Genomic DNA, 16,748 nt, shown 5'->3' with positions numbered 1-16,748 from the left:
TTGAAAAGAAATAATGAAATGTGACAGTAATGTTTTAGTGAGAAGCAGAAGAGCAAAAAACAAATTTGTGCAGGTAAGTGTCTGGGTTTGAGAAGTCACTGGGAAATCCCTCAGAGCTGGAGAAAGAAGTAAAGACTGGGGGGCAGGGGAGTTGGGGGTTGAACACTGTTGATTTGGTTTCAGTATGTTGAGTATCATTACCAGCAAAAGGACTAAAAAAAATCAAACCACAAGAAATATTTTTAAAATTGTGTGCAGACATTATAAACAGAAAGCCTGTAAAATACTTGGAGTAGTTGGGTTAAAATAACATTCCTGAGAAATGAAGAAAATTCTTTTCATGAGGATTTTCCACAGGCAGTACTGAATAACAGCAATATTATCTTCAATGTCATTAAAAACCCAAAACAGTTAAAAAAAATAAAAACACCAATAACTAAGGAAGAAGGGATTTGGGAAAGAAGTAGAAAAGGCCAAGAATGCATAAAGATCAAAATAAAATTTTAACATTTTATTAAATGTATGACACAGTAGAAGACTGCTTTGTTGGTTTAGATTTTGTTGTTGTTGTTTCCTTTTTTCCCTGATACCAAGCCTGTAAACAGTTGGTACTCTGGAAAATTACATTTAAAATATTGCACTGCTGGTGTTAAAATACCAGCGTGACAGGGGAGTAAATATTAACAACACCAAAACCTGCAGAGGAAAAAATGGGGAGAAAAAAAAAAAGCCTGTACTGTACACAACAATAAGAACAACAAAAACCTTAAGCTTGATCTTTGTCTCATTATTCTGGTGAAACTACCAGTAGAGGTATGCATCCCAGCCATCCTCTGGGATCTCAGCAAAAATCATGTCCTGGCCTGTCTTTGTACAGCTCTTGAAAGGGATTAAGGATCCACCAAGAATCACAGCGTGTGGATCTCTGTAACACTCTTCTATTGATGAATTCTCCATAATTAGTTCTATCTTCGTCACTGAATATATGAACTGAACATTTAATGAGTAAAGATAATCTCATTCCTTGTCTTCATAAGACTAAGTCTAAAACTCACTATAGGGACAAATCTCTTCCTGGTTTAAATTGAAGCCTGTGTTAACAATTATCGAAATAACAGCTATGTAATGAAAACTTCCAGATTTCTTATGACATTTATATGTATATTAGTCCCAAGCCCCAGCACTGCCAGAGAATCCAGTGTAGCTCAAGGAGGAGATGTACAACCTTGGCTTGAACCTGCTTTTGTGCTTCCTATGGCCTTGCTTCAATGTGCCTCAGCACAGGCTGGGACTTTCAGTTAGGATGAAGATGACAGGGAGGTTGAGGATTATCAGCCCATGCCCATTCCTACACTGTTGTAAGAAGCAGAGAATTTCTAGCCCAGCTGTATCCATTGGAGGGCCTTCAAACAGCCTCCCCATAGAGCAATGCTTTCCCTGCAATTTCAGGGTGCTTGAAAGTAAAGAGGCCACAAAATACCTCCAGCAGAGGAGCATGCAGATAGATTCCTTTATGGTCAACCACCCATAAGCTGCAGAGAGGGATCATGAGGTGCTCAGTCCCTGCAGGAGAAAGCCAGGCTGCTGGGTGTCAGGGTCTAGCCTGCAACTCCAGGGCTGCCTGCAGCTTGCACCTGCCCAGGTCTTGAGCTCCCTGCAGCTAAAGAGAAAGAGCCTTCGGAAAGCTAAGGAGAGAATTCATTGCTGTTGCAGGAACTGGTGCTTATTTCTGACTTGTTTACCTGCATATTTTGTCTAAACGAAGGCAGAATATTATTTTTATGAACAGTATGCTCTCATTTGGAATTGACACTAATGAATGCAAGGCCTTTCCCCCTCTTGTTTGTACCATCAAATTAATTAGCTCTATTGTGACACCAGTATTTTTCTCAAGCAGTTCAAGGCTTGAGCATTTTCCTTTCTTTTTCTAAAGGGCATCTTCAGTGCCCTTTATCTACCATAAGAATCATGCCTCACTTGGATTTTTCACAACTAATGCTGTTTATTACAAAAACTGATTGTGATGTGAAGATTGTTATACTGTGTGGCAAATTGCCCAAACAATTACTGTAAATGCATAAGCCATAAACTGTACTGCCAAGGACACTGGTAGGTTAGCTTCTATAAAAGAAACAATTAGAGTCTGAGGTGAAAATAATAGAGATGAGATGACAGTTATTGAAAAGGCAGAACATCCAGTTTAATGTTGTAAATATAGGTTTGTGGATTACACTGATGGTTTTAAAGTGTTCATGTCTTATTGAATGGAATAGAATATTACATACTTAAGAATGGGACCGTAATTATTATTCCTTTTTAATTGTGATGTCTGATGCATTTGTGAGCAGTTGTTGAGAACATCCTCACATTATACTGATCCTAGCTCTAAATTATCATCCTGCTCCAAGGGTTTTCTTTTTATTTTACTTTTGTAGCATTTTGTTGTTCAGGGTCTGTTCTGAACAAAGTATTTTCTCTTGAGGAACTTAGAGTGCTTAGAGGGTTACAGCAATAATTATTTCAGTTTCAGCCTACACACTTCATTGCTTTAAATCATCATTATAAGTTTCATCCCTCAGCAACTCCTGCTGAGACATTCTTAAACTCCTAAAAACCATTAGATAAGAATAGCTTATCTTTATAACAATTTGTATATAAAAGTATTGATAATAATTTGCTAGAAATTAAGGCTATGTATTTTTTAGAGGAATCATCTAAATAAACGATAAGTCTTTATGCTTACTAAAGAATTTCAGTCATTTGAACAAGATTTGTTTCATATGAAGGAAAAGTATATGCACTGTACAAGAAGATGCATTGCCATGGACTTTGGCAGATGCAGAAAATATATTTTAAAAATATATGAAAAGAAATACTACTACATGAGAAAATTAAAGAGTCCTCAACTCTTCTAAGAGAGGACATAGGAATAATATTCAAATACTGAAACCTGTGGTGTTGGCACTTGCCAACTTGATGCAGAATTATGATTGACCACAGTGACAAAGGTCCTGGGCATGCAAAATCAAAGCTGGGAAGAGCCTGTCCATGATTTGCAAGGACAGGACAAAGTGAGAAGCAGAACAAAGACACCAGCCAGAAAGAAAGGCCATCAATGTCAACACTGCAGCAAATGCGATCTCTGAAGTACCAAATCCATTAGTAAGTAGAAAAAAAAAAAAAAAGAAAGAACAGTTAAAGTGGCTCTGAAAGAAAGTTGCAAGGGAATTAAGTGCTCGGCTGTACCACCTTTCAGGGAAATGTTCTAAGTCATTTTCAGGCTTTTACATATTGTTAAGAGGTGCTGATCTTAATGCTTGCACTTGAAGTAGGGGCATTGCAGCCCTGCTGGAATCCATCTGAGGAAGGCTGAAGCTCAGGTAGTAGCCCTGTTTCTTAGTTCTGGTCTTTCAGTTTGCACTCCTGATACACATCCAAGTGTCATTTGCAGGACAATTCTATTTGAAAATATGGCCAATTCCTACTTCAGTAGTTTTGGCTTCAAATGATTCCTCTTTGTGTGATATGTGTGCCTGAAAACAGCATTGCTACTGCATGTCAATTCAGTGTGCATGTTGTGTGTGGTAGTACCACTGTCTTCTATTTCTGTTCAGTTTTTTAAGGAGGTATTTTAAAAACAGAAAAACAACAGAAAAAAATAATTTAAACAAACTGGAAAACAATAGTTTAAATTGTTTTGATTAGATTCTAAACCAATTGAGATTACAAGGGAAAAGATTCAAAAAATTAAAGGAAAAACTGCAAAAGAACAGCCATAATTGAATGACTGTGTGAACACTAACTAGAAAATACAGATCTCTTTTTTAATATTATGCCATTACAAAAGGTCCTATTAGAATAAAGCTATATGTAAAATCAGAACCCTTATTACAAATCTAGGCCAGATTGATTTTCTTATGTGACCTTCAACTACCAACAGAGTTAGAGAAGGCTCAATCTAGTTCTTAGTAAATAGGTGTCACCAAACAAACAGGACTGACACTAATTAGCTCCCTTGTTGATAGTCGGGACACAGAGGGTAGAGGCATGGAGACAGAGTGACCTGTTCATCATTAAGTGGTAGGTGAGGATATTTGCACACTGGCATGACTGTGGTTTGCAAAGCAGCTACCACTTTGAAACTATACTGTGAACAGAAGACTGTGTTATCAGCTTAGCAACCCTCATAAGCAGTTTGCACAAAAATAGAGCCAAAAAATATCTCTATTTAAATATATGAAATTTAAGAAAGAGAACATTCATTAGCGGTATTTTCCTACCTAGAGGACATACCTCTTAGCTTTGGTCATCTCATCTAAGAAAAGGGGCTGAAACCAGAAAAAAACAAAATGTGAGCCTGGGAAAGGACTATAAAAGACTGCCAGCAGCTTCTAAACAAGGAGAAACTGGAAAAAAGTTTGGAAAGTGAAAAAAGATGTTGTGGATAAGTGGTATACGATATGATGATTAATAGTACCTAGGGGGACAATTGATCAAGAGAGCAGCTGTGAGAGTATTTGAATGTTTTTTTTTTCTTTTCTTTTTTTTTAAAAAAAGAAAATTCCCAGTAGGATTCAGACAATGTTTGTCATAAACCTATTTTTATTAAGATTATTGGATTGGTACTATCCAGGGGATTATATTTTCCAATTACTAATATTTTCATTTTTCAGTCTTAGTTTATGATTGAAGCAGGGACATAGGTTGCACAGAACAAAATGCATTGGCCTGGTTTGGGATGAGAATAATCATAGCCTCAAAGCAAACGGAGTCCCAAGAAATTAGTCTTTATTTTCTAGCTCATTAAAAAAGACCTTGAGTTTTAATAGCAAAACATTTGTACTTTTTTTTAAAGTACAGTTGAATATCTGTCCATTTGAAAAATTTATTGCCTGTATTCTGAAATGGGAGCAAAACTCCAATTTGGTGCCAGATTCTAACCTTTAACATAACCAAGTCTACCCTCAAATCTCATTATTATAGGTATGAAGAATACAGAAAAACCCATGCATAAGTCTCAAGCCACAGTAACTACGAACAGGAAGACTGCAACTTTTGTCAGAATTTCTTACAATTCTGTCATGATTGTATGTTGAAACCAGTGGGGATGACTTGCTGCAGAGCTCTCTTGTACACAAATAGGTCAAAAAACTAATTTGGTCCCTCCACAGATTGGGCTTGATACTTCAGCAAGAAAGTTTTTTAAGGAGAGATTCCCTTGGGTAAGGCTAGAAGATCTGTTGACAACTCTGTTGTGAATTAGCAGTGCAGCACTTTGCTACTGGGGTGACTATTTCCAAGGCCAAAAAAAAAAAAGAGAAAAAAAATGACTCAGGAGTCGAGTTTCCTAAGGTCTAAGCTTAGGCTGAGGCTTGTCTGAAAGGGCCACGGTCAAAGATTAAAATGATGTTGTAGAAAGGTTTTGGAGGTGGAGAACCTCTGTTCTTCTCTTGCTTCTTTTTCTCCTGCTGCTTTAAAAGATGCAAGGAGAAAAAAGCAAGTACCATCAACAAGTCTTGCATTTCTCCCAAGTCACATCTATTTAGGATAGCTCACAGAGGAAAAAGACCTTGCATTCTGTGGTACACAGTGTTTCCCTGGATCTTAGCTAGGGAAAAAAAAAGAAAAAAGAAAGAGCAGTCCTCTACCAGCGCGTCAGGGGACAGTCATTTCCTAAAGGCTGACTGCAGTATGCTGAGGCACGTACACAGGAAGATGACAGATGCCTCAGAGATAGATGGCAGTCAGGTGAGGCTAAAGCACAGACTGCCACCCTTGGAGTGAACAGAATGGGTGACCACAGAAATCCTTAGTCAGTCACTCTTGAGAGAGTTCTGCTACGATCTAAAAATTGTGAAAGCACTTCTAAACTCAGTCAATAAAACCCCAACAGGCTTAAATATCCAGGTGTTATCACAATAAGAAGAGACTTGCATAACATTTTTTTCCATATGTTTTCTTACATATGGAAAGGATGTCACAGAGGAAGAAGGTCACAGTGTGATGCACATCAAGAAGATCTGGAATGTAATCTAGTGGATATTAGTACAGACTTATTGGAGTCACTGGGAAGAGAGAAAAACTGACAAATTCCACAACCCTCTATGATATGATCTTGAAAAGGCTTGAACATCTTACACTACTAGCAACCATAAACTTTATTATGGGAACAACTGTTATGCATCAATGCAAAATTTACAGGCAAATTCACTCGTAAGTGCAAAGTACGAAAGAACTGCCAGTTTTACCTAGTCTGTGTGCACTCCTTACAGCAGCACTACATTCAGTTGCATAGTTCCGTGCTCTTCAGTACTCTTTAGGACTGTTATTAGTAACCAGCAGTAATAAATCTTTTGGGTTTACTGTCAACAGTATCAGCTGGCTCCACAGATCAGGAGGCGAGTGGAGACACAGTCAGAAAACCAAGCCCCCCATTATGCCTTGGCATATCAACTAATATTTTCGTGTGTGTCACTGAAGGCCTAGGGATCAAATAGCTATTTCTAACATGCTCCCTCAATGTTAAAAGGTCTTGGCTCTTCCTTTGCCCTGAGGCAGGGACTGCATTTAACTTGCAAAATACTTGTTTGTGCCATTTTTTTTTCTATCTTTTGTGACTGAAAAAATAATCCATTCATAATCCATATAAAAAATATGATAGGTGATTAGTTCTCTGGAGTTACACTGTAGCTGAATCAATTGCTTCGATTTTAGAGCTGGATCGTGGCTTAAAGTTCATAATCAGAACAAACAGCTCAGATGACACTTAGTGAATGCATTGATTAAATATGACTCTGACTCTAGTGCTCTCAGTTAATGTCTCACTGACTTTAAACATGTTTCCAGGACTAACATTTAGCTGAGACAAGGTGAATGTGATTGAACAATTTCATTTTTTTTCCAGTTGAACATTTGTGACCTGCAATACCTGGACAATGGACAGAAGACAGAGCACTGAAATGTTCTTTACCAGCCAGGGGCAATTTGCAAAATAGATGTCTAACTAAACAAAAGAATCACTGAACAATGGAATACAGGATTTCCTTTAGCAATATATTTCTATTTGTCCAAAGGTATATCACAAGTATGACTAGCAAGTGTCTATTTGCCATGTGCATACCATTCTCATCCATAACTTAACTTCCACCTGTTTCTTCTGCATTTCTCTGATAGTGTTCAAAACCTTATGCTATTATCTTAGATACATATCCTTAGAGTCTGAGATATTTCATAATTCAAATATTAAGTGTGTCTGGATTTTGAAATATTGTGATTAGACAGAAAGAAGAAAAGCCATCTTAAATTACTGAGTGTAGTTGCTTTCTGACCAAGTAGGATAGAATATTTTTCCAGTGGTTTATCTTAGCTTATTTTAAATGAGTTTGGAGAGTAAGTCTGTAGCAGTTTCCTCAAAATATAAGTCTACAGGAGTATTTCCTAACATTCAGCCTCAGCTCCACAGCTTGCTTTTATCGCTCTTGTCTGAATAACATGTTTTAGATCATCTTAAATAATTATCCTATCTCCCGAATAATTGTGCTCCTGAAGTACCTTGAGAATTCTCACTTTTGTGCCTGTGCTGTCTGCTTCTACAACTGCCAAAGACTAGCACTGACCAGGAGGCAAGAGAAGGGCTAGGAATACTAGATTAGATTCAGCAGCGGAGGAGTTCTGCTTTTAGCTGGCTCCCTGTGAATGGATAGCTTTTCTAGCAGCTGCTCTCCTGGTAAAAACAGAGATTGCAGTCACTTCCTAATAATAGAAATAAACTTTAGTCAAATCCCAAATCTGTATGCTGATCAAGGTGTAACTTGTGACTTGAGATGCCAGAAACAACCTTGAAATTAAATAGTAGTACATAAAGAAGACGCATGTTTTAACACCTCTCTCCTTTTCCCTTTCTGATTATGATGTGAAATAATCAAAAGAACAAGGATTAAAAGGGAACATAATTTAAATGCCGTATTTTAAATGGACCAGCTGGGAATAATACAGTTGTTCCTCATAGCAAAATATATGCAAAGTTAGTTTCAAATGTCTTCCTCAGAAGTCCTAGATTTTTAACGGTTTGTGGAAAAGGCCAAGAAGAGGTGATGCAGAACTGCATTGATCCGGACAACCTAAACACAGGCTTGCCATCTGCCTGTGAAACACTGACTGAGCACAGCGAAGGCTTGCCAGGCTGTATCACAGAATCACTGAGTGGCTGAGGTTGTCAAGGACCTCTGGGTCCATCTGTCCCAATCCCTGCTGCAGCAGGGGCACCCAGAGCAGCGTGCCCAGGCCCACGTCCAAATGACTTTTGAAGATCTCCAAGGAGGAGACTCCACAAACTCTGAGCAATCTGTGCCAATGCAGTGTCACCTGCACAGCACAGGAGTGCTTCTTGGTCTTGAGAGAGAACATCCTGTACTTTAGTTTGTGCTCACTGCCTCTTATCCTTTCACTGGGTGAATCACCAAAATGAGCCAGCCTCCATTCTCTTTGCACACTCCTTCCAGGTGTTTATATGCATTGAGGACGTTCCCCCCTTTTCTTCTTCAGGATGAACCATCTTCTCCCAGCACTCCTAGCCTTTCCTCACAGAAAAGGTGTTCCAGTCTCTTTACCATGTTCATGGATCTCCTTTGGACTCTTTCCAGAGTGTGTCCATGTCTTTTTTGTACTGAAGAGCCCAGAACTGAACATAGTACTCCAGGTGTGGCCTTACCAACACTAAGGAAAGGAAAGGAAAGGAAAGGATTGCCTCTTTGACCTGTTGGCAATACTTTGCTTAATACAGCCCAGGATATCATTGTCCTTTTTTGTTTTGTTTTGTTTTGTTTTGTTTTGTTTTGTTTTTCTGTGTGTGTGTGTGTGTGTGTGTGTGTGTGGCAAAAGTCATTGGTGACTCATGTATCTGTATCTTCCTTCAGCAATATAATTCCTTTAACTATCAGGTACAGGTTGGGGGATGACCTGCTGGAGAGGAGCTCTGCAGAGAGAGACCTAGGTGTCCTGGTGGACAACAGGTTGGCCATGAGCCAGCAGTGTGCCCTTGTGGCCAAAAAGGCAAATGGCATCCTGGGGTTCATTAAAAAGAGCGTGGCCAGCAGGTCGAGGAAGGTGATCTACCCTCTACTCTGCCCTGGCAACTCTGCCCTGCTCCCTCATCTGGAATACTGTGTCCAGTTCTGGGCACCCCAGTACAAAAAAGACAGGGATCTCTTGGAAAGAGTCCAGCGGAGGGCCACAAAGATGGGGAAGGGCCTGGAGCATCTCCCCTGTGAAGAAAGGCTGAGTGAATTGGGTCTGTTCAGCCTTGAGAAAAGAAGACTGAGAGGGGACCTGATCCAAGTCTATAACTATCTAAGGTGTGGGGGGCAGAATGGCGAGGCCAGACTGTTTTCAGTGGTGAGTGGAGACAGGACAAGGGGAAACAGAATCACAGAATCACAGAATCACCCGGGTTGGAAGGGACCTCAAGGATCATGTAGTTCCAACCCCCCTGCCTGGCAGGGCCACCAAATATACACATTTAGATCAGGTTGCCCAGGACCCCGTCCAACCTGGCCTTGAACACGTCCAAGGACGGGGCATCCACAACCTCCCTGGGCAGCCCGTTCCAGGGCCTAACCACTCTCCTTGTAAAGAACTTCCCCCTAACATCCAACCTAAATCTTCCCTCCTTCAACTTGGATCCATTTCCCCTAGTCCTGCTGTTGTCAGCCCTTTTGAAGAGTTTACTCCCCTCCTGGGTGTAGGTTCCCTTCAGGTATTGATAGGCTGCAGTGAGGTCACCCCGCAGCCTTCTCTTCTCCAGGCTGAACAAGCCCAACTCCCTCAGCCTGTCCTCATAGGGGAGGTGCTCCAGCCCCCTGATCATCTTAGTCGCCCTCCTCTGGACCCCTTCCAAAATCTCTATGTCTTTCTTGTACTGAAGGCTCCACACCTGGACACAGTACTCCAGGTGGGGCCTCACAAGAGCCGAGTAGAACTTCTTTACAGTGAGGTGACGGAGCACTGGAACAGGCTGCCCAGGGAGGTTGTGGAGTCTCCTTCTCTGGAGATGTTCAAGTCTCACCTGGACACCTACTTGTGCGACCTGGTGTAGGGAACCTGCTTTGGCAGGGGGGTTGGACTCGATGATCTCTGGAGGTCCCTTCCAACCCCAACGATTCTATGATTCTGTGATTCTATGTTTCCATCACAAAGCAGATGAGACTGGAGCTGAAGGCAGGAGATTACATGTACACAGAAAAAATTATCTCACTGACAATTGCATTCAGTATTTATACTCCTGAAATCAGCTTTGATGGACTACAGGCCAGGGGTTTTTAATCTCTTCCTTCCTATCATGCCTTGTACACAGAGCAGCTCTTGTACAAAACATCACCCAGTTTTATGTTCTGTTTTAAAGAGTCATCAGAGAGGAAAGCAAATTGATGTAATACCTTTCAGGTAAAGGTACAGACCAGCAAATATTAAAAAGCACAGGACATTAAAGTGATACACCATCAAAGAACTAAAAGGGGGCAACTCTAACAGTTATGAAAAACATACTAGCTTTCCCTTGCTTCCCAGAGAACAGGAATCCAACTATCCATTTTAGCCTTTTGTGAAACGTTCCTAATACTTATCAGCCATTTTCCTGGTGCTATCGTTTCTGCTACTCTTTGACAGATGGCAAATCAGAAGCATGCACCGAAATAGGGCTCAGCATCACCAGTGACAGGAAAACAGTTTGCAGGTCGTTATCACTGTGCCATGCACCTGCACCATGATTTACAGGGGTCTGCTTCATGCAATACATAGCCAGTCCTGGTCTGATCATACCAATGGAGGAGGCTGTGTTTCATAACATAATCTTGTAATCTGAACCTGAGGACCAGGAGAAATTTGTGTTCAAAATCATTACTCGTGTCCCAAAAACAAGAGAATCAAACAAAAATAGGGAACAATAGAGTTGATAAAATTCAATTACATTTTCCTAAATGTTCAGATGTGGTTTATGTGATAGAAATTAGAATTGTATTCTGACAGAAGCTCTCTTTTTCTTCCAGTAGCAGCTTTCAAATGTTTGGGAGTCAGTTTTTTTCCCCCAAGAATATATCAGTGAGTATTTATAATTTAAATGCATACTTTTAGATAGACTAAAAGATAATGTAACTCATTCAAATATTATTTTTTCCAAACTACATTTTGTGCCTGTTAATCTTTTCAGGATTTTTGGAAAATGACAAAAGCTGTTAAAATTTATGTTGATGAGAATTTTAGCTTGGAAAAATACAATGAGAGGCAAATATTTTACGAAAGTTTGAGAGACTATTTTTTCATGTCTAGACATAGAAGCCAAAGCAAATGAAACATGGAATGAATAGGCATGTGGTTTTGATCATCTGAATCTAAGTACCTTTCAACATTAATTAGTGCATGCAGAATTAGTTTTGCCTTTCGCTATCAATTTTTTCAGGTGCGACTTTTGAGAGTTGAGTGCAGTTTTATTTCATTTTTAAATAATTATGTCAGAAGCCATCTCACTGCCCTTATTCACACAGCTTTGTCCTGGCTCGTGTTCTTAAGGGCAACTTGGCACAGTTTCATTGTGTTTCCTCAGTAACTTCCTCTAAACATGCATATTATTCCTTTCATTTAACTAACACAAATAATCCCTACTAATGACAAGCCACACAGCTATGCCCTAGAGTGGATCGGACTATCTGTATTTAAAAAAAAGAAAACACAACTATAATTCTTGAACAGTCCTAGTTTTGTAACTGAGGAGGTAAATCACTCATTTTAAGAGAAGGGATAAATATCGCAGAGCTAAGTTTAAAAAAAAAAAAGGTAACAGGTTTCTAAAATTGAGCAAGGGTCCTAAATAAATGCTGTTTTTAAATATCCTTGTATCTAGGTTGTTATAAAGAAATCATCAAATTAGGTGCCTACTTTGTGGACGTGGACAACAGTATTCCTTACCTGTGTTTTCACTGTGTGATCCATAAATGAAATTATTACTTCTCTATATATCAGCCTTGCATTGCTGCAGCTCCTACAACAACCAGTAATGGTCCAGCACCCCACTTTACTAAATGTTCTATATACATGCATTAGAGCATATATACACTCTGCAGAGTTTATAATTTGAGCATAGAACAAGAGGTGAGAGAGACAGGCTGGTGGAGGAAAGCAGGGAAACAGACACCACTGTTCAACATGATATGAAGTAGTCACAGCACATCAGCAGCTTCACTTTGCCAATTTTGGGGAGTTTGTTTTTCTTGAGCTTTTTTATAGACATCAAAGCAAAGAAGTTTTAATGAGGGTCTGAAGGAGAATAATGAGGTACTTTTGCAGATGTCTGCAGGGTGTTCCTCCTCACTCAAAGGGGCAACATGTACAAAGACACTTTGAAAAACAAGTGAGCAATGGAGGTTGGCATCTTAGTTCTTTTGAAACGAAAGTCCCTGATGCTGACCTCATTTACACTGGTGAAAGCTGTAACTCCTGTGAAGTCAATGAAGTCCCTGTAGCATAAAATTGGTCCTGGATTGCAGTCTGCCAGAACTGTCTTTCAGAAGCCATCACGACCACTGAAACCCTATTTCAGAAATACTTTCAGCTCATTTTTGAATTTATTGTGAGGTATATTTGCATCCCTCTACCACTAAAGGGTCTTGAAAGTGTGTGTTAGTAAGCACTTGCCAAAAATGTGCAATAGAATTTAATGTAAACAAGAATATGACCACTTTGATTTTTGTATTGCAAATTGTCATGTGTGCACATGACTATATATGAACAAATATGCATGTGCATAAATGTATATGTACATATATGTGCACACAGCACACACATACATTTATATACATTCCCTTGCATTCTCATGTGGAGGGATACAACTTCACATCTCTGGTAGGGAACAAGGTAATTAATTTTGTACTAAGAAATAGCATGTTATCTCCATTCCTATTTTTTACATATCTCTGTGCCTAAATTACCTATGATGCATTCATTATATACATGCAGAAGAGCATGTCACTTCAGAATTTTAAGGGAATAAAACAATTTTCACCACTTGACCTCAACTGTCCAGTTGTATCCAAATGTGCAGGTCATATCCAAACATAGCTGGAAGCCCAGGACCCCTTAAATGAAGACTCAGCCATTTGTGTCCATCTCCTCCATGTGAGCTACCTGAACACAGGCTGAAATCACACTGCCTGCATATGCCTGCGTTATCTGATATCAAGGCCCTTCTACAGAATACCTCAGGCTATCTTATTTACCCTGAGTGCATCATGTGACACTTCTTGAAGGACAGATGCAACGTACAGAACCAGGCACAAATGTCAGGATCTGGCCTCAGGGTAGGTAAATGTGTCACTCCCTCTTCTCTCACGTACAAGGATATTCCCGAGGGAAACATGAGTGGGATGGCCCCAGAGCGGGCCTGGGGGACATCTCCTGGGAGAGGTTTGTGGTCTGGCTATGAACTGGGCCTTGGGTTATCCCAGGGAACTGGTTCTGCATTGGGAGGGTGATGCAGACACTAAGTTGCATTGCAGGCATCCCCTCACAGGACTCACAAACAATCAGAGCTGCTAGAGGCTCTCAGCACAGCAAGCTTGGCCTTCAGAAGTAGAAAGGGCAGGGAGGCTTAGCTGGGGATAGCCCTGGAGACCTCCTCACTCCTCAAAGTCCAACCACTGCTGTGTTTTTATTTCCCCTTCCCCACTAGTTCAGTTCAGTGGAAGAGCACAGCCAGTTAGAACCTGAGAAATCAAACTGCACTGTCTTGGCAAGAATACAGGAACTAAATACGCAACATAAATTCAGTTCTGGGAGCTAAGTATTGCAGAGGACACTGCAAGTAACATATCTGGTTCTGCAGAATCTACAGATTTATAGGAAATACACTGAGCAAAAACCTGAGAATTAGATTTTCACGATCGACATTTCTCTACTTAAAGAGAAGAAAGAAAAGGTGTTAGAAACAGAGTAGGAATCTAAAAGATGTTATTCCTGAGCTTATCTCTTTACATGGGGCCAAGGTATATGTTAAGTATACTGCCACTTTTCAGTTAGGAGAATACTACATTTAATTGATGTATATATACTTTTTAATATGCTATCAACTATGCTTTATAAATCTTTATTCATTTCACCATTTGTGAAATAAAAACATCAAGCAATGGAAGGAAAACAGATTTTCTACTTTAAGGTACCACTTACAGAACAGACCAGACAATTGCAGAAAAGTTTGTATTCCCTATTCTAATTGCAGTAGGACCCTTCCTTGAGTTACCAGTTTCCTGGACCACTATTGCCATTTTTTTTTTATTGGTGAGATGTTAAGAATGAAATATGAAACAAATTTTGTGAAAATCCAGAATCACATTTTTTGCTGTTAAACTCCCATAGACTTACCAAGAGACTGAATGTGAAGTGTTTTAACAGTACGGCTACCTCTAGAGCAAACTAGGCTTACCAGCTCACTGGTGTCAGCTCAATTTATGTGATTCAGAGATCAAAATCAGTGCACTGCGCATAATTTGTAGTCCTTCACATTGCTTTCCAAATGAGTGGCATGCTTGTCATGGTATTAAAATTCTGATGTTTGCTCTCAACCAAACTGTCTACAGAAAATTCTACCTAATGTATTCAATAATTTTATTGAAAAAAAATTCTTATCCTCATTTATCATTTTTAAAAAGCAGCATGGGAATCTTAAATCCAACAACCACAATTAGAAAGTTAGAATTATTCAACTCTATTTTAAGTTACCAACAGAGAAGACATAACCTCACCTGCTTGGTGCCGTCTTTAAGCAGCCTTTAAGATGTCTATCAGCACTTTCTTTGTGTGGTTTATTATCCAACTTGGGCACAGTTTCTTTCTTGTGACAAATCAGCGTGTAGTTTTTGTCGTCGTTGTTTGCCCAGAAGGTACCAATCGATGTTTCATATCGTATACAGAATTCCACTTTGGCTCCATCTCTCTGATAAGGAGGCACCAAAGAAATCTTAAAGCAGAACTGGTCAGTTTCACTGCCACAAGAATTAGGCATGAACTCTGCTAGGATATCGTAGTAACTGGCCCAGTCATCCAGTGTCATTCGAACATACACCAATTTTTCAAAAGATACATTGAGGACTCGTATAATGCCGTTCATACAGGTAATCCCAGGCAGGAACACAATTGACTCCAACAGTACTTTATGTTCTCGCACTTTTTGCAAAACTTCTTCTTGGGAAGTAGGTAATGTAAATAGCTGAGTTAAAAAAAATTCCTCTTGAGTGAAAGCGTCGTCTTCTAAGTCATTGTTTTGTGCTATGTTTGGAATTTCCCAGCTATCAAACTCTTTAACAGACACAAGATCAAACCCAAATGCATCAGCAAATGAAACCTTTCTTGCAATGGTGGTAGGGGCATCTGCCTCCTCTTCCTCTGAAGAAGCAGAATTCCGCCTTCGGGGAAGTGGAGAGAAACGGTGTTTAATGTCAGGTTTAACATCTTCATCTTCAGAAAAGTAATCGTTTACAGTAGGGACTTCTAATAAGTTAGCCTTGCTAACCCGACTAGGTCCTTCGAAAGACTCCATTGGGCTCTCTGATATAAACTGAAAGAGAACTGTACAACTAGTAGCAGCTGATATTTGAGACGCTGTGATCTAAAACAAGGATTAATGTTACAGTTGACATTGCAAGAGGGACTCAGACCTATTAATAGATGCTGTGGTGTGTCAGCTATGTTGGCTTGTTTTTAATCTGATAGTATTTGATGTTATAATTTCAATTAAACATTTCTAATGCTGCATTCCCTATTTTGTGTGGCTCTGTGTGCTGTGAAGAAAAATAATCTTTAAAATCTAGCTAAACAAGTGGAGCTATCTTTAGATGAACAACTTATGTGGCACAACAAATTCATCATATTCCACAAATGAAGAACTATTAATCTTTGATGAGAATGTATTGGGCAAGTCATTGCTATATTTTAAATTATTTCCATATGTATTTTCAAGGACAATTTTTGTGATTCTTTAAGATACAAAAGTGTAATGCCACATTCTCCCCTGGCATTATACCACGATAACCCAGTGAGCCAGATCCTAGAACTATGCCACCTTTTTCTAGCTAAGGATCAGCCATCACAACTTAAACGGACTATGAATGCTGTAAAACACTGAAGTAAGCATCCTAGAGATGAATTTGTAATACACTACTGTAAATAGGACTGAATTTGCCACTAATTATATTACAAAATTATTACTGCATTGAGTACCATCCAACCAAATGAAAACAAAATCAAGTCATAGAATTAACTTGTGCAGCCAACCCTGAAACTCAAACCGTGTGTCACACGGCTATAAACAGGAGGAAGAAACACATTTTGCCGTTTAATTTTTCTCAGCCTTTGTGCAGGTTATCTTCCCATAACATTAAATGAAATGATTTCTCAATCAACTTAATCAGTTAGAATTTGTTTCACAATTTCATGGTATTCCATGCGTGGAAAAATGCAATGTTCATGGGACAAAGATCATGAAACCAAAATGTCATATTTTTGATTCATATTACTTAACCTGTTTTTCTTGTGTCTCTCTCAAAGGTTAAATCAATGCTATAATCTAATTGTGCAGTACAAGCTAATAAATATGACAGGGCTTGCTTTGATTTAGCCATGTCGGAAACTGATGTCATTAGTGGCATCATCACAGATCTCTTCACACTTTCAAATGACTTGGGTCTTCTGATCTCTCTTGAATCCTT

The 16,748-nt window shown here is 39.3% G+C and overlaps 1 protein-coding gene across 1 annotated transcript in view; it reads right to left on the bottom strand.

The window, feature by feature from the left end:
• Nucleotides 1-15,612, bottom strand: part of PPP1R3A (protein phosphatase 1 regulatory subunit 3A) — a 34,956-nt gene extending 19,344 nt beyond the window's left edge. The window contains exon 1 of the mRNA XM_042872540.1: nucleotides 14,787-15,612. Coding sequence (XP_042728474.1) covers nucleotides 14,787-15,580 — 794 coding nt within the window. The 5' untranslated portion in view covers nucleotides 15,581-15,612. The remainder of the gene's footprint in view (nucleotides 1-14,786) is intronic.
• Nucleotides 15,613-16,748: the final 1,136 nt, after the last annotated feature.

Source organism: Lagopus leucura, unplaced genomic scaffold (genome assembly GCF_019238085.1).
Source record: "Lagopus leucura isolate 7727_CA_CO unplaced genomic scaffold, USGS_WTPT01 Super-Scaffold_100008, whole genome shotgun sequence".
In the NCBI taxonomy this organism is placed as follows: Eukaryota; Metazoa; Chordata; class Aves; order Galliformes; family Phasianidae; genus Lagopus; species Lagopus leucura.
This window is presented reverse-complemented; position numbering and strand designations above follow the sequence as displayed.